The sequence below is a fragment of the Alnus glutinosa genome, chromosome 8 (genome assembly GCF_958979055.1).
Source record: "Alnus glutinosa chromosome 8, dhAlnGlut1.1, whole genome shotgun sequence".
In the NCBI taxonomy this organism is placed as follows: domain Eukaryota; kingdom Viridiplantae; phylum Streptophyta; class Magnoliopsida; order Fagales; family Betulaceae; genus Alnus; species Alnus glutinosa.
In genome coordinates this window covers 26,641,200-26,659,776 of record NC_084893.1, presented here as the reverse complement: position 1 = coordinate 26,659,776, position 18,577 = coordinate 26,641,200, and the positions used below count along the sequence as shown (strand labels likewise).

Here is an 18,577-nt window from a genome sequence, read left to right as displayed (position 1 = left end):
GAGTATGGAGGCATGAAAACAGAGGAGGCTACAAGCTATTGCTCAAAATATCATACGGGAGTTTCGATCCAGATTTTGGCTAATGGGCAATTCAAAGTTTTAACAGTTAATTTGGTGCTTTTGTGATAGATGGAATCTATCTAGGAAAATCTTAATGTAGTTGGTTCTATTTTTTTATTTTATTTTATGTATTTGTATTTGTGTTGATTGGGTGGTAAAGTTGAGGGTTAGTATGCTATTATGCTAATGGTTGTCTTGTAGGGTTGTTTTGCCCTGTTTGTTTGTTTTTTTTTTTTTTTCTCTGCTGTTGCAAATGGTGTTCTACTGGTTTAGAGAGTTGTAAATTTTGTGTGTTATTATAAGAATTTCTTCATTCATCTAAAAAGAAAAATGGGTTTCTAGCATGAGTTTTGCCACATACGACTTGGTGGTGGCTAAGAATGGAAACACGAGTTGTCTTTCAATCTTTTGGTCGTTCTCCTTCACAGCCCACGCAAAGCTACAGTTCATTAAACGGTGTCAATCACACGTTTGCTTCATATGTTTTTTTCTCAGGAAACATACAAAATGAACTCAATATAATCTGAAAGAATGAAATCTTGGTTTAGCTTTTGAGAGGTTTTAATCCTAGAATAGTGAAGAAGCTGGGTAATTAGATGAAAAGCTTTCAAAAAAAAAAATACAGGACCAGTTGGAGCTTGGGTTCATCTCACTGGAGACCAGGAGATGCGAATGGAGGCCGAAGGCTATAGAGGAGTAAGGATGAACGCTGGTCACTTGGCCTTTGAGACATGTCGTCAGAGAGAGTATGTTTTTGTGAGAGAAAAGAAACAAGAGAGGGTATTTTCGCCATTTTGATATTTCATTAAACTCAACTCAAATGAGCTTTGCTACATGGCAAATTTAGAACCTTATAGATTTTTCTTTAAAACATCTTCACCCTTAACCGGCTCGTATCCCGTTTAAGTGAACCGGAGAGGATCCGGATCCGGATCCAAGTTGTCAACCCTTGTGAGCGCGATTCATTCCAAGCCGTTTGTTTATTCGGAACACCCTGCAATAGACGGCCAGGATATATCAGGCCAAGTCCAAACAGACTCTCATCCCAACATGGCAAGGTCCCATTGGACACCGAAATGAACTAGGCCAAACCCACTAGAACTCGCTCTCGCACCACTCCGATGCCCCAAAACCCCTCACTCACCATCGAAACCCAAACCCTATCAGCACCGACTTCAGTCCCACTCGCTCCGAATCTCCTCGCTCATCGACTCGGTAATCATTCTGTTCTGTTTCTCATTTTGCTGTCTGATTTGATTGGCATTTTGAGGATTTTCCGTCGAAGCAAACGGAGCCTTAGGGTTTCATTCATAAATGTACGCACATATGTGACTTTTGTACTCTTAGTTTTATGTTTCTGGAGAGATTTAGGTTTGGAGTGTTTTTGCAGCAAAACGACGGAGCACAAGCGATTGTTCTGTTTGATGTGTCTTTGTTAGGGATTCAGTGACGGAAAGAATGAAACTGAGTGTTTGTGAAATTTCATAATGACATTTTATTTTACAGTTATGTTATACCAAATAGTATGTTCCAACACTTTGAAAATGTGTTTTCTTCTTGTGTTAGAGCCTTAGAGGTTTCAGATTTGCATTATGCTTATGCATTTACATGCATCTTTACAATGCGTATTTTCTAATTTGTAACTTTTGACTGTTTTCAGTAAGGAAAGGTCTGCCAGTGTATTGAGAATCAATGATGGGGCGTAATATATCCAATCATTCAGAATCTCCGGTTAGGGGTCGGGGGTCTCCTCATAGAAGGAGTCCAACTAGGAGGAGCCCATCTCGAAGAGAGAGATCACCCACCCGTCAAAGGAGCTCACACAAGGTTAGATCTCCAGAAAGAGAGAAACATTCTGTTCAAGCTAAATCTCCAAGGCATGCGAGGTCGAGTTCTCCTGCTGCTCGCTCACCTTCTCCCAGGACAAAACGTTTGAGGAGAGCGCAAGCTGAAGCTGAAAAAGAGAGAGAAACTGAGAAAGCTCGCTTGCCTTCTCCTCGGACAAAGCAGTTGAGGAGAGCACAAGCTGAAAGAGAGGTTGAGAGAGAAACTGAGAGAGAGCATGAAAAGAATCACAGCAGGGGGAGTGACAGGGGGAAACATAGGGAAAGGGGTTCCGAGAGGGAAACTGTGGGTGAGAGAAAAGAGAGAAGGCTGCCTAGGCATGATAATGAGGTTGACAGAGAAACTGAGAGAGAGCATGAAAAAAATCATGGCAAAGGTAGTGATAAGGGGGCACATAGGGAAAGGGTTTTTGAGAGGGAAATTGGGAGCGAGAGAAAAGAGAGAAGGTCTGGTAGAGATGATACTAAGGTTGAGAGAGAAACGGAGAGAGAGCATGAAAATAATAATGGCCGGGGGAGTGATAGGGGGACACATAGGGAAAGGGGTTCTGATTGGGAAGCTGGGACTGAGAGAAAAGAGAGAAGGTCGGGTAGAGATGATGATGATAGGAAATCTTCTAGATCAAGGCATGATCGGTCTACTTCTCCATCAGATCGTCAGCACAGGGGCAAACATAGATCTCTATCTCCTCAACCAGCAGCTGATACCAGAGCTCGTGACGAGGTGTCTGGTGATATCCACTCCTTCAAATGACTTTCTTTGTCATAAATGTGATTCAAATGAGAATGAATTGAAACTGGAAATATCAAATGAGAGTTTCCATATATAGGATTAGCCCCAATATTCATCAAACTGAGGATAATGACTTACACTTTATGGATAAGAAGCAGTAGACATATGTGAAGAAAACTGATGATGCTTTTAGTGGAAAAGTGAGTGAATATGGTTAGAGTGCCTGAATGCTGGAGAAGAAAGCTGAGAATGATATGTTTAATGTGAAAAACGGTATTTTACAACGAAAAAAGAAAAGAATAGAAAAAAGTGAATAGTATAATAACCTGAAGAGTGGATGTTGGAGCTCATTGCCCGTCCTAATTAGAGGCCTTTGGGGTCATTATCTCTAGTCCTATTTCTATCATTCCATTGATGTTAACATCTTATTCTAGCTACTCAATTTGTGATTTTGCTTATCTAAATCAATGTTGGACATGCATTTCTGCAATAGCAACAAATATTTAAGAATTTTAAGTCTTAACAAAATAGCATACTTTCATCTCTATTTTTTCCAATTTTTTTTATGGTAATGGCTAAGGAGACTTGATCATAGGTTTGGCACCATTTTTTAGGAAAATATAGGAGAAATTATTTGAACTAATTTAACTTTGCGAAAACTATTTAATATGCTGGCACGAATGGTTGCTTTCATTTAAGTCTTAAAAAAAATTAGAGGAAAGAGAATCTTGTTCAAGGTGGTGAAAAGAAGGAACTCTTTTCTCCAATTCACTGCTAAATATCACTTGATAGAGCTGCATTGTGAACTTTGAACCATTTTACCCGGAAGAAGTTGGAAATTGGGCAGGATTTTTCAAGGCTTTGTTTAGTTGAGTTAAGAAGCGCTTTTGTTGTCCATTTGTATGGCAGATATTGGCATAGGATTCACTAGTACTGGACTCTTGCACCAACTGCAACAAAATATAAGAAAATAGTGTTCTTCTGAGGTTATATGATGATTTTCCCCCCCTAATAAGATAACTTATGAAGAGAGAAGAATTGAAGTAGAGGTCATGCAGAGGGTGAGAAATCCATCAGTTCTTGAAGGATTTAATTTCAGCTTGACCTTTCAGTTGTGAATTTAATTTATTTATTTTTGCATGCATTTCCCACTATGTTGATAACTCAAAACAAAATTTAATTATCAAATTACTTAGGAAATTGACATTCTTGTTTTCTGGACATATGTTCACTGATGCATATCAGTTGTTATTGTTTCTCCTTGCATTGATGCTTATTAAAAGTGCCTGACTGTGACTTAAATTGTCAAATATTTTCAGGTGACAAATGTAAGAGGAGCTGAAGGGCGGTAAGCTGCTGATGACTCCAAACGTTTCACTTAAGATTAAATGAGGAATTTATTAACATATCTCTCGTTATATAGAATTTACTTTTCTCAGGTGAGAACATAAAAATAAAAAACAGAGTCAGTCATGATATATAAACTAGCTATGCAACTTGGTATTTTAGCCACATTGTAATATTTAAGGTGGATGTTGAGTGGTAAAAGTTCAGTGGAAGCAGTATGTTATTACCAAGGACCCCTCTGTTTGGGTGCGGCATCTTCGGGAGTGCTTCTGATTCTAAATCGTAGAAGCTATTATGCAGCCATTTGGTGGTAGACTTTTTGTTGCGTTTTTGTAAAGTGGCTTGGGCTATTTTAGATGGCTTTTAAGAAGCAGCCGAATGATAGCTTTCAAAGCTAGCTTCTCGTATTCTGAAAAGCTGCAGCCCTACGAATCTGGCCCCAATTTGTTGAGTAAGCTTTCATCAGTTTATGATGTGATGGAAGTGGTGAAATTTGCAGCGGAGTACTGGCTTCTTCTCCTTCTCCTTAGATTTTTTAATTGACACTTTTTAGATGCACGAGAAACAAAGAAGAATTATGCACAATGTTCCTTTCTATGTGAAATTTTCAGTTTTGTGTGATGCAAAACTGTTATATCCTTGGATCTGCATTTCAGATACTTCTTTTCCCCAGCCAACAGGGGACAAGCCTCATGTACATGCAAAGTAAGTTGATAAACAGTAAAATTAAAATAAAAACCATTACCAGCAGCATGAACAGAAAGACTTAAATTTCACAAGAATTTGGCTTGAAAGGAAAATAAATTGTGAAGCATCTCTTAATAAACAACTTAACTGGTGTAACAGAAAAAAGAAAAAAAAAAGGAAATAGAAAATAAAATAAAAGGTGTAACCTTCAGCTCTGAAGTCCAAGGATCTGAGTTTGCTCCTGTTACAAGAAAAATGCATTTTGAATTTGGTCCTGCTGTGGTAATTCAATTGAATGTATGTTAGTTAATATACTTGACTTTGTTAACTTTTCTGTTTCTCTTTCATTATTTCCTCTCAAGATTGAGAATGCAGTGCTATTATTGAGATCAGTCTTGATGTAGATTTTTATTGGAGGTTGCTGCTGCTTGGGCAGGAATAACGAGGATGATTCAATAGCTAAGATGAAGGCTGCTGAGGAGGCTCTGGAAGCAAAGGAAACGGTAATGTTTAGCTGGTATTTGGGTTTTTTGATTATTCAAAGATCATAGTTGTTTTTGTATTATTATTGGTTATCTGCACTGACATATAGAAGTTGTGTGGCAAAAAAAGGCCTTGTTTATTCCCTTAAAGCTGAGCTTTATTATCTTGGTGCAAGTTTCGTTGTTTTAAATGGGTAAAGAATGTGCATCCTATTTAATCACTGTTACCTTCATTGCAGCAAAAACCATCTTTTGAGCTCTCTGGAAAGCTTGCTGCAGAAACCAATAGAGTCAGAGGTGATATTTCTATTTCCTTGATTTCGATATTCCTTTGTTTGCTTGTTAGTGTAGGACTGTCTGATTCATTGTTCAAGTGGATGTAAATTTGGTTTTTACCTTGAATTTTTGAATTTTTGATTCCTTTGCTAAGTGGGTGTTACTTTGTCAGGTATAACACTGCTGTTCACTGAACCCCCAGATGCTCGAAAACCTGAGATAAGATGGCGGCTTTATGTTTTCAAGGGTGGTGAAGTGCTAAATGGCAAGTCTTTAATAATGTCTTATAGAGCTTATATATGAAAGTCATCTCTCATCTTTCTTGCTTCCCTTTCTTAGACCATACATGTCTCATCTTTGTTTGTTGCAAATAAAAATGCATGTCATGTTGTTGGCCGGCCGGTTTCTCAGTTTATTCACTTAAACTGTGTTTGGATGCTTGAGGGGTAGGTGAAGGGAAAGGCAATGGGTAATAGAGATGGAGAGGAAGGGGAAGGGAACGGATGGTGTTCTTCCTTGGATATGTTTGGATGAAGGGAAGAAAGGAATGGAGAAAAGAGAGCTGTATTTTTCATGTTTGGTTTAGCATATGGGAGAGAGTGAAAAAAGTAGCCATACAAATAATATGATGCTTTTATCCCTATAAAATAAGAAATAACTCGTTATGAGGGTGTCAAAGTAATTTCCATTAGAAGTCATGTTTCCTCTCCCTTTCCACCCAAATCAGCTGAAGACCATAAAGTTGAAAAATAGTTGGGCCCCATGGAAAGGTGTTTCCTGCACTCTTTCCTCGCGACCAAACATGTGGGGTTAAAGTCATTGAAGTCTGAAGATTCTCTCAATATATTGTAAGAAGTCTGAAGATAGTTTGCCTATTTCTAATTCTCTGGGTTTTTGGAGTTTTGTACTTCTTTTTCTATACATTAGGAGTTCTCTTGTATGCTTCCTATGTCAGGGTTGCACCCCTTTGTTCTTTTAATGAATTTGATTTACTTATCAAAAATATATTGTAAGAAGCCTTTTTCTGTGGATCACAGTTAGAAATCACTTTTTTCTTTCTTTCTATTTTTGTTTTCTTACCTTAGTGAACTTCTATTTTCAACTATCCTTTTGTCATTTTTTACATATGGAAAGCACTCGTGTATTTTATACCACTAACTTCAGCTTAAAAATGGGTTTAAACTTTCATTGAGTATGTATTAATTATTCCTGGCTTGATGGCAATTTCTTTTCCTCAAGAAGTTAGTTTAATTGACTGGTACTTTTAGTTATAGGGCCTTTTTGTATTGTCTATTCAATGACAACTTTGTGCTTGGTGGTGTTCCACACCATGCAAGCTCGTGTTTCCATCTGGATTTTTTCTTGTTGTGCATGTACTAAGTCCCATACGAACTAATGCTAGCTGCCCTTTTCATTCCTCTTGCATTAATAATTTGTGTTTGTGAGAAATTAGTAGTGATGATCAATAGTGTTCCTTGGACTGTATATGTGTTCTAAAAGTACATATTATCAACAGAGCCCCTTTATATACATCGTCAAAGTTGTTATCTTTTTGGGAGGGAAAGAAGGGTGGCAGACATTCCTACGGACCACCCATCCTGCAGCAAGCAACATGCTGTCATTCAATTCCGGTATATCTTTGTTTAGCAGTTTCATTTTGTCATTGATGCTCTTGAACATAGTTTAATGTTTTTCCCTACCATGTCAGACAAGTAGAGAAGGAGGAAGGCGATGGTAAACTAACAAAGAAAGTAAGGTAAGACTATGAATTTGTGATTACTTTTACTAAGTGGGGAGAGAATATTGATATCTTCAATTTGATATCTAAGATCTTTTGTTTGCACCTTGGTAGGCCTTACGTAATGGACCTTGGAAGCACAAATAAAACTTATATTAATGTAAGTTGCTCATATTGATATCTTGTTTTCATTTGTTGTTTATTAATTTGTTCATTTGTATAAATAGTGTTATCAAATTAAAATTTGCATTTTTTTTAGCAATTTTGTATAACGTGTTCTTTGGTGTTTGCAGGATAATGCCATTGAGCCTGAGCGTTATTATGAACTTTTTGAAAAAGACACTATTAGGTTTGGTAATAGTAGGTAGGCCACTAATTAGTATGCGACTATGCTTTCAAATGTTAGATCAGATTAGTGCTTTATACAATTTTATGACCAAAATTGCAATTGATGTGAAATTTTGTTTTACTATGTTAGTAGTAGTTTCAAATCTTTCCAATTGAGATATTTTGTTAGAGACATGCAATATGTTTTTTCCCCCTTTCTAAGATGCGCCAAAGAAAGCATTATTGAATTGTTTCATATACCTATGACACCTGACATGTCAAATTTATGATCTATAAATATTTCTTTTGCTCTGGTTGAAGGAAAGCAATGTTGATATTCTTTCCAATTTAGTACTGGGAACCTAATTATTGTCTTCTGAGTGTCTAAGGTGGAAGAGGTAACACAATGCTTCATGTTCGTTTTTGAAATATTTTGGTAACACCTAGACTAAATATGGGTTATTGAGGCTCTTATACTCAACTCCCCAAAGGCTTTTAAACAATATCAAGTTATCTATTCAAGTTTTAACCCAAAGGAGGATAGCAAATGCCTCCAAATTTTGGCAGTGGGGTTGCAGTTTCTATGTTTTACTTTAGAATATCAAGCTAACAAAACTTGTTTAGGTTTGCATTTGGGTTTTTGTGACAGTAGGTGGGTGGGTGTATTTATTTAAAATTCCAAACTATAATAATAAAAGGGGAAGAGGGGAAGAGATGGTGAAATTGAGACGCCCGTGATCAACAGCTAATTAATTGAGTTGAAACCAAAAGCATGTAATGCTCAAGTGGTGAAATAATGTCCGCCATTTACATGCAATGCACCTTCTCTCTAATGCTCACACATTAAAGTTGTGTTTTCTCGTAAGTAAAGAAAAGGGGGGCTTTAACTTCAATTATCATTTGTCAATTCCTAGATGTATGATAATGTGATGCATGAGTGTATCTGAGTCAGGTTATAGTTAATATATGTGTAGTAAACTTGTTAAAAATGGTTAAACTCATAGTACGCAAAGCTTTGTTTGCTTGGGTCTTGGGATTGATGAGTTTCACTTTTCATTTAGTAGTTATTGACTAGGACTAGATTGAGTGAAGGAACTCCTGATCTCCTTCACCTACAACTTTAGGGGTTTATCATCTTGGAGGATGAGTTTTGTCAAATTGTGTGGAACCAGAGGAATAAGGATATTTGGAAAATACTGAATATATATTGGACTTTGTTGCTTAAGCAAATTCGAATTTATCATCCATATTTATGGGTTTCATGTTTTCCTTGGAATAGTATTTGGAGAGTAAAAGCTCATTCAAGAGTAGCGTTACTTGTGTGGGTGGTGGCAGTAGGGAAAATATTGACGTTGGATAACTTGAGGAAGCAAAACATCACTGTGGTGGATTGGTGTTGTATGCGCAAGAAAAGTGAGGAGTTTATCGTTCACCTTCTTTATTTTGAAGTAGCAAGAGATTTATGGAACTCACTATTTAATTTGTTTGGTGTGGATTGGGTTATGCCTAGAACTTAGAAGGGTGAGAAAGTTGTTGATGAGTTGTGGAGGTCAAGTGGGGCTGCGTAACATTTTGGAAGTTTGGAGGTTGGCTTATTTATGTTTAATGTGGTGTATTTGGAGAGAGATGAATGAACGAAACTTTGGAGATAGAGAGATTTTGGTGGTAGAGCTGAAAAAGATTATATTCAACTCCCTTTACACTGGGATAGTAGCATATAATAGTTTGCTTTTAAACAAAAATTAAAAAAAAAAAAAATTTCTTATAGCCATAGGATATCATGCAGATTTGTGTTAATTATAAACTTCCATTTGTTGCATAGATTATAAGAGATAAGGATTGCAATTCTTATAGTTCTGCAAAAGGAGTTCTTGCCCCAAAGCTGGTTTTTCTTGCAATAAGGTGCATCTTGTTGCAATTATTCCTCCTTTTCTGGAACTAGTTTTTTGCTTCTACTTATCGTGTGTTTTTTGGTACATTGTCAGTCCTATTTTCTGGCTCAAAACTTAAATTTTTGATAGAGAAGTAACTAGAATGATCAGTATCTGAATATGTAAAGACAGGATAAAAGTTTTGAGCTTCTTTGTATATTGGATTCAGATGTGGTGAATAAGTTTCAGCATTTCTGCCTAATATTCCTCCCTGCTGCAAGAGCTTACCGTGTATCATGCTTATTCAAATAAGAAATTCTTCCTCAAGTGTGGTTATGAAAATTGATTATATACTGCTTGTCATGTGAAGCATGCATTGAAGTATTTCAGATTTTCTTTAGACAGTTCTGATGCATCATTTTAATTCGTTTCTATATATTGCTTTTTGTAGCCGAGAGTATGTACTACTGCACGAGAACTCCGCCACGTGATGGGACATGTTGATTCGTCGACGGACGGGAACTATTTACAGCCCATTTTTGCTGTATTTTCTGTGGATGCAATTGAGTTTGATTGTCTTTTTGCCGGTGTTGCCGAAAGGAAACAGTTCGAATGTCTTAACTCATACTTCTTTATATTGCACTATGACCTCATAATTTATTTGGCATTTCTTCTCGCTTGATTCTCGAGTCAATATCTCTATTTTTTTTATTCCTGATTGTTTCATGAGAAGACACGGTAAGAAGACTTTTGTGAAGGGCAGAGGGATTATTAGCTTCTCTCTCCATTTTAAGAGAATGAAAATGATCAATTTTATTGTTTGAATTAAATTTTATAGATCTAATATGATGTGATGTCACGCCATTTAAAATTTGGACAGCTCTAAACTAGGTTGGAGGATTTATTTATTTATTTATTTTTTTCAACCATCTATAAATTTTTTGCCATCTGTTGTGTAGCATGTAAATATATATATTTTTTATTATAATTATTTAAAAAAGAAAAAAAAAAAAGAAAAAAAAATGGGTTTTTCACATGCTTGACAGCTCAAGAGACAAGTTTATAGGTTGGGTAGGAGGAATTCTTTCAATCTCGTTTGGAAGAAATTTTTGTCCGTAAAATTTTAAGTGACTTTAAACGACGGATTTGGTTGGCTTAAGTGACCGTTGATACTTGCATTCTTAAATTATATGATTAAATTACATGAAACTGGTGAATGTAATAAAATAAAATTTTGACATTATTAATGAAAGGCTCAGAGTGTTGTTGGATTCCTCATTAAATATATGTTAAAGTCAATGTAACATCATTTAAATGGTTCATCAAAATCAAAATATATCAATTCAATTCAATTCAAAGGATAACTTCGAAATTATAGAAACATGGAAAGTCAGGGCATTCCTATCAGCTTTTCTAAAGGGTATCTGTTCTTCAAATTTTAGGAAAAATTTTAAAAAAATCACAAAAATTCATTCACAACTTCTTTAAAATTTTCTATTCCCTGAAAAATGAATAATGTTTCCCAATGCATTGGGAAGCACTATTCATTTCCCAACACTTTTTTTATTCACAAAATTCTTTCTCTCTCTTCCTTCAACATCTCTCCCATCTCTCCTCTCATTCTCAACTTTGAATATCAAGCTCCAAAATTCTACTTCTCTCTCTCTCACGTTCTTCCTCCACCACGACGACCCATGCCCTCCAAAACCGCCGGCGAGGAGGGAGGGTTGGGTGGGGCCGGCGAAGGGGGCTGAATTGGCTGAGGGAGACGACGATGGGTCTGCATCTTGCGGTTTTGGAGGGAGCTTGCCGTCCATGGACTATGGCCGTCCGCGATGGCCTCACCCAGCGCTGTCCCTGGACGGAGCTCGCCGACAGCTCCGCCGTCTCCAAGCCTAAGTTCTTTTCTGAGGCCACCCTCTGCACTAGATTCCTGCATGAACTGGACAAAGTTTGTAATATAGGATCAACCATCAAAGCGATTCCAAAGAAAGAATCTATTCAGCAAATAATCAAATGAGTAGTCTTCAAAACGGCCAAACTCCACTCTCCAACTGAACTTTGCAAGATTGCTTTTCAATTGGAATATCAAGGGAAAGAATCGGAAGGAATTTGGGGAAATCAGATGGAAAATAAGAAAATTTTTGGGGAAAAAAAAACACAGTACCCAGAATAAACAAAAATCCAAAAAAAATGCGGGTTTGATATTCATTCTATTGTTATGCTTTTTTATTTTCTTGTGCTTGTTTGTACATGAATTGGTCAATAAATTGGGCACGACAGGGATGGGGGCTTGCTTGACAAAGACAAAGAAAGAGAATATAGAAGAAAAAAAAAGTTACAGTAAAAAAAATAATATTTTAATATTATAGGGAAAAATAATGAGAACTGTTGTGTGATATTTTTTGAGAGGGAAGCAAAAAAATGATTTTGTTTCTTATATTTAGAGAAAATGGTTAGAATGTTGCTGGAAATGCTCTCACACTTGCATTACAGATTAGGACAAGATATTATGCATGTGGGAACCATGCATAAAATTCCCTCCCTCCCTCCCACTCGTCAAGTTTTAAACTTATGCTCCGTTTGTTTCAGCGTAAAATGATTTTCTGAAAAATGATTTCGGCATTTTTCGGTGTTTGGTAGGGGCGAAAATAATGGTCAACGAAAATCATTTTCGGTTTAACCGTAAAAGCTTCTTTAATTTTTGGAAAACGATTTACGATTTTCAAAACCGTAAATCATTTTCCGAAATTAAGCTCTTCGTCCTTACACGCATGTTTAATATCCGATCGTCAAAATTTAGCAATTGTCGGTCGTCGGAATCTAGTCGGCGCCGGAGTCCGACAACATTAGGTGGCCGGAATACTGACGGCGTCGGAATCAGGCCACCGGAATTCTGCCGGTGCCGGGATCCGGTCACCGACGGACCAAATTCCAGCCGGAAAATTGCCGGATTCTGACGATATTTGTCAAACTTTTTTTGCGCGAACCAAACACTGAAAAATATTTTTGAAAAAAATTATAAAACGGCGCATTATTTATAAAAGAAAAATGTTTGTTACACAACAGATTGTACGTAACAAGTACACAACCTGTTGTGTAAGTAACAAAGCTCTAAAAAATCTGGCAAGTGGCAACAGGTGAGACCGTGAGACTCGAGAGATCCATTCAGATTTCTGAATCCTAAAAAAGGTTAAAAAAGAAGCCACAAAATCCAGAGAGTCGACAATCCTTCCCAAAAATGGCCGCGTCCACAACATCCACCGCAACTAGCGCCACCATCCAACGCACCTGCGCTCTTCCCAAACCCTATCTTCCCTCCAAATTGCCCTTCAGCTTCCGCAAATTTACTTCATCCTTCCCCTCCACCGCCAAATCTTCTTCTTTTGCTGTTTCTTGCACGCTTGGAACCCGAGACCCTGCCGTCCAGATGGAGCACCGCCCCAATGAGGAGAACGGATCGGTTTCTGGTACTATTCTCCTTCCGAGACCCGATTCTTTTGGCCGCTTCGGGAAGTTCGGCGGGAAGTACGTCCCCGAAACCCTAATGTATGCGCTCACCGAGCTCGAGTCCGCGTTCTACTCTCTCGCCGGCGACGAGGAGTTTCAGGTTCTTTTGATTTTAGTCTTTTTTTGTTCTTTTGGTTTTCGATTGAATTGAAATTGATTTTGGTTTATTCGTTGTGTTTGGTTCGGTGGAAAGTTTTGGGAGGATTTTCCTGGTTGGGGTGGAAAAGAATGAGTTTTAGAACCAAATGCGAAATGAGTTTTATCGTTTTTCTTTCATTTTCTCGGTTACTATTAACGGAGAGTTCAGGAATGGAGGAATTAAGAAAATGTTTATCTTTGCCGAGGCTCTCATTTCCATGATTTTCATGTTGTGATGTGTTATGGGAGTAATAGCTTGGTATGAGACTATGAGAGTAATGAGGCGCTGATACTGAACTATAACTTCTCAAATAAAAGCAATCTTGTTGACCATGATAGTTTGTTACAAAAAGAACTAAGTTTGTGTATTGAAATCAAAATGACCCATTTTGTTATTTGGAGAAAATATGACAGATATCAGTTTGACGAAGCGGAATGAGGCGATGAAGTTTCGAACTTTACTAAATGTGACTATTTTGAGTACTCAAGTATCTTGGGGGAAAAGTACTTCGAGCGTGTGTATGTCTGTGTGGGTTTGTGTATATGTATCAAGTTATTGACTTACGAGCTGAATTTTTTTGATGTTGCAGAAAGAACTGAATGGGATCTTGAAAGACTATGTTGGAAGGGAGAGTCCTCTGTACTTTGCGGAGCGGCTAACTGAGCATTATAAGCGTCCTAACGGTGAAGGGCCACACATTTATCTTAAGAGGGAAGATCTGAACCACACTGGGGCTCACAAAATCAATAATGCTGTTGGCCAAGCTTTGCTTGCCAAGCGTTTGGGGAAAAATCGGATTATTGCTGAAACTGGAGCTGGTCAGCATGGAGTTGCAACAGCCACTGTTTGTGCTCGGTTTGGCTTGCAATGTATCATCTATATGGGTGCACAAGATATGGAGAGGCAATCACTCAATGTATTCAGAATGCGTCTTCTTGGGGCTGAGGTTTGTTTGTCATAGTTTTCATCCTTCAGCTCTGTGTGATGTTGCCTAATTTATGCATAGACCACTCCAGTGTGCCATGTAAGCCCTTTAGGGAAAATGCTAGATTCATATCTGCAAATAACCCTTAACTAGTTTTTGATATGACCATTCATCTTAAAATGGTCTCTTATTGGTTTTATTGGCTTTTGTTGGGTCTCTCTTTGAAATGCTTTTTATCTGGGCAGCCTTGTCCATAGTGGTTTGTTTAATTGGCTCTTGATTTGTAAAGGCAAGATAATCTGTTCCCATCTCTGAATTAAACTTTTTATTATGTACTAAGTAGGGCTGAACGGTTCAACATACTTCTGTCTTTTCTTATAAGCAGACACTGCGAAGTAAGATTGCTGCCTAGATTGACAAATTCCTGCTGCATGGAAGTTTCAGTCTATGCTGGTTTTAGTTTCTTTCTTTCTTTCTTTCTTTCTTTGGTTTTAGGTATTTAAGCTTTTAGTTCACCCCATATTTCACTTGAAAAAGTAAGGCATGCAATCTGCTGATAATTAGCAATCTCTTAATTTTGTATGTACACGTCTTTTTCATAGCATATGTTTACCAAGCGGATGATGCAGTTTATTATTTGGGATGAAATTACCTTGCTCCATTTTAAAATGCCACCATTAAATCATTTTTAGTGTCTTGGGATGGAAAGACTGCCTGATGTGTTAGTACTTGTAGTATTTACCGTAAAGGGATCAGTGGATTTGTAATGGTGCATTTATCCTTCTTTGTTATTTACAAAATTACTCTTACCAATATTTAAATTATGAACCAGGTTAGAGCAGTCCATTCTGGGACAGCCACGCTGAAAGATGCTACATCAGAAGCTATTAGGGACTGGGTAACTAATGTAGAGACAACCCACTATATTTTGGGCTCTGTTGCTGGGCCACATCCATACCCCATGATGGTTCGAGAGTTCCATGCTGTGATTGGTAAAGAAACCAGAAAACAAGCACTGGAAAAGTGGGGAGGGAAACCTGAGATTCTGGTAGCATGCGTTGGTGGAGGTTCAAATGCCATGGGACTCTTCCATGAGTTCGTTGATGACAAGGATGTTAGGTTGATTGGTGTGGAGGCTGCAGGGTTTGGATTGGACAGTGGTAAGCATGCTGCCACTTTGACAAAAGGGGAAGTTGGGGTTTTGCATGGAGCTATGAGCTATTTGTTACAGGATGAAGATGGGCAAATAGTTGAACCTCATTCCATAAGTGCAGGGTAAGACAATTAATTGATCTTTTTCAATAAACTTTTCGTGTGGCTTCATATTGTATTCTTTCTAATTCTACGTCTTTATGGCTTAGATTGGATTATCCTGGGGTTGGACCAGAGCATAGTTATTTGAAAGATTCAGGACGTGCTGAATATTATAATGTCACAGATGAGGAAGCATTGGAAGGTACGGCATCTACTTTACATTTTCTTCTTTTTTTTTCTTTTTCTTTGGGGGGGGGGGGGGGGGGGGGGGTTGATAAAAAATTCTCGTTTGAATTGTTACTGATAATATGTTTTTATACATGACATTCTACATTGGTGTGGGGATGTGTCATGTCTTTTCTTGCCCCTATTATCATTTGAAGGCCTTAAGTTATACTGTTATCGAAGTAGAATCCACTAATACACCATCATGTATGTCATTCGACCATCAATTTCTTGTGTCCTTGTGTAATTCATTTGCTCTTCAGTCATTACTATTTTTCTTGCAAAAGAAAGTCCTCTAGCTAGCTTATGGTTGATCGTCTTCCTCCTATTTATTTATTTTATTTTTAATGTATTTGAAATTGAGACAAACTTGAAAACCATTAAAGGTTTCTGGATGTCCTTTTCCGGCCCTATTTCATAACAGATTATTGTTTAATGAAGATGGTTATGATGGAAACCTTCTCAGCTGTTGAAAATGTTAATCTTAATTGCATGTTTGCTAAAATTGTTTTATCTTATGCTGTTCATCTTGTTGAATTTGCAATCTTGTCATTTTTGACTTGCCATGATTATCTGACAAAAACAGCCTGCTAAATATTTGTTAGCCTCTAGCTCTACATAAATGGGTTATTATTTTCAGAAGATCTGTTAAAATGGTTGTTGGATTTGTGAAACATAGTTTAGACAGAGGATTACATACATTTCCTAAGGCATGGATTGTTATACAAAATTTCTCCCCTGCTGTTTGAAAGTAATCTTAATTGTCTTGTTGGAATTGTATAAACTTGGGGAGGTGTTAGGCCACACCAGTAGGTAATTTTGTTAAATTCTGCTATATGATTGACCTAAAAAGATGCTTATAATGAGGATCTCAAATGATTTTATAGAGGTGATCTATGACTATGAGCATTCTACCATCGACAAAATCTGCTATCGTCCAGTAGTTTCCCTATTTTCCCAGATTGAAGTTGCTCTTAAGATTCACTTTTTATCTGCTTTAACTCGTTCTTTTTTAAATTGATTTATTTTGTATATGCAGCGTTTAAGAGATTATCGCAACTAGAGGGCATAATCCCTGCCCTGGAGACATCTCATGCATTGGCTTATTTGGAGCAGCTGTGCCCTACTCTTCAAAATGGAACTAAGGTTGTGCTTAATTGCAGTGGCAGAGGGGATAAGGACGTTCAAACAGCTATCAAACATTTGCAGATTTGATGGTGATGTCCATGTATGCCATAACGAATAATTTAAGGAACAACTCTCTCTGTTTTTTTTTTTTTTTCTCCATTTCTTTTTGGCTGGTTGAGCTGTTTGAAAAGCTTTGTTTCTCACCTGTGAGACTTTTACCTAATAGAGATTTGAATGCAATAGGAGACCAACTTGTTGAAGAGAACTTGGCGAGAATTGCTGCCAACTTAATCTTCCTAGCCATATCATTAGTAGATTAGATGTTTTCCTATTTAGTAGTTTGATACAAATAAAGGTTATCATCAGATAACCACCCGTTTCGTAAGAGTTTGCTTTGAATGTTTATCCTTTCAACATGTACTCAATAAATTGAGGGGATTCGAATAAAGAGAAATGCTTCATTTCTTCCCATGGTCCTTCTCTTAGGACACGTATGATCTTACAAATTGGATGGTAGATTTTGAAAAGTGGAAAGATATAGCACATCTCATACCCAAACTATCCGGTGTTTAAATTAGTCATGTAATAGAGACCAAGTTCAACCCAATGACACTTAGTTTAGAACAAATTTGGATGTGAAAACTACACAGCTATGCCGTTGCAGATCGTTCGTGTCTAGTTTTCACGTTAAACGGCTGCGGATTGCTCGACGATATGGTTTTGGCCTGTCTCTAAGAACTCTGATGCTTCTTTTTAAAAGCGAAATGCCTTGTCAAAGTTTATACGTTGGATGATAAAGACATGCTTAGACATCCTTGTCTCCCATGATGATGAAACATGATCTGGATTTCTCTGGAGATGTTCGCACTCAGGATGAAGTACCCGAAAACCGATATGGTTTACTGACCCAATATTCTCTCTGTACATTTAAGTTATGTAAGAGAATTTTAGTTTATACCCACTTCAAATTTGCTCTCTTTGATGTAGATCCCTTCTTTCTTCCTCTAAAGAAGCTCCATCCGAGGAAGTTGTAGAACAAGAAACGATTTGCTCTCTTTAATGTAGATTCACTACTTGTTTCTTCCTCGAAACAAACTCTATCCAAAGAAGAAGAAACGATGCGGTGGACTTATTTGCTAAGAAAAATATACACTTATTTGCCAAATGATTTTTAGTTCTTAGCAAACGAACTGCCACATTGAAAGAGAGCAACGGGAGTGGTGATGGGATGACACGTAGGTTGAGGTAGATAGGCAGCAGTACATTTGGTTACCAAAACACAAACAACAAGGATCAGAATTCCCTCAAATTCTCAGACACACGAGAAGCCTCTCACTTGAAGGGTGAAAAAACTATTCAGTAGAGTAGGGAGCTTTGAAAAGTTAAAAGTTAAAAGAGAGAAGCGGTAATTTCGAGAAATGTTTCCCTTACAACCTCCACCTAACTCCCACACAACCCTTTTCTCACTTTGTGTGAGTCTCATATGTAAGACCCACATGTATGGGACCCACACAATGTGAGAGGGTTGTATGAGAGTTGAGTGAGAGGGATTGTAAATGTATTACTTCTCAGTAATTTCAGATGCTTGTCGGTAGGAGGCCAACTGAAGAAAAATCTAGAGTAGTGTCCAATTTGACCATTCTTGACAACCCCCGTTTGATATTTTCTCTTCTCCGACCAAGGTGTGCCCCACACAACTCTCTTCTCACTTTGTGTGAGTCTCATATGTAAGACCCACATGTATGGGACTCACACAATGTGAGAAGGTTGTATGAGAGTTGAGTGAGAGTGATTATAAAGGTGTTATTTCTCGGTAATTTCAGATGCTTGTCGGTAGGAGGCCAACTGAAAAAAAATCTAGAGTAGTATCTAATTTGACCATTATTGACAACCCCCATTTGATATTTTCTCTTCTCCGACCAAGGTGTGCCCCACAACCACAAGGAAAGCCAAAAAAAAAGTTTGCCACTAAACCCAACTTGCGCCGCCATGTGACAAGAAGATGCTGTTTTATATCCGGATGCTCCCAAG

The 18,577-nt window shown here is 37.6% G+C and overlaps 2 protein-coding genes across 3 annotated transcripts; both read left to right on the top strand.

The window, feature by feature from the left end:
- The first annotated feature begins 1,092 nt into the window (after nucleotides 1–1,092).
- On the top strand, nucleotides 1,093–10,238 carry LOC133875244 (FHA domain-containing protein DDL). 2 transcript variants are annotated; one of them, XM_062313295.1, is made up of 11 exons: nucleotides 1,096–1,275; nucleotides 1,721–2,628; nucleotides 3,957–3,985; nucleotides 5,108–5,174; nucleotides 5,393–5,450; nucleotides 5,602–5,694; nucleotides 6,946–7,060; nucleotides 7,138–7,185; nucleotides 7,282–7,327; nucleotides 7,461–7,531; nucleotides 9,817–10,044. In XM_062313295.1, exons 2-11 carry the CDS (start codon nucleotides 1,753–1,755, stop codon nucleotides 9,854–9,856), a joined length of 1,443 nt encoding a protein of 480 aa, XP_062169279.1. In that variant the 5' UTR covers nucleotides 1,096–1,275; nucleotides 1,721–1,752; the 3' UTR covers nucleotides 9,857–10,044. The 2 variants fall into 2 exon arrangements, with proteins under 2 accessions (XP_062169278.1, XP_062169279.1); XM_062313294.1 differs by lacking the exons at nucleotides 7,282–7,327; nucleotides 7,461–7,531 and having other exon boundaries at nucleotides 1,093–1,275; nucleotides 7,138–7,180; nucleotides 9,817–10,238.
- A 2,271-nt stretch (nucleotides 10,239–12,509) lies between these two features.
- LOC133875059 (tryptophan synthase beta chain 1) lies at nucleotides 12,510–17,017 on the top strand. The gene is made up of 5 exons (XM_062313048.1): nucleotides 12,510–12,975; nucleotides 13,604–13,960; nucleotides 14,772–15,214; nucleotides 15,301–15,395; nucleotides 16,458–17,017. Exons 1-5 carry the CDS (start codon nucleotides 12,607–12,609, stop codon nucleotides 16,631–16,633), a joined length of 1,440 nt encoding a protein of 479 aa, XP_062169032.1. The 5' UTR covers nucleotides 12,510–12,606; the 3' UTR covers nucleotides 16,634–17,017.
- Nucleotides 17,018–18,577: the final 1,560 nt, after the last annotated feature.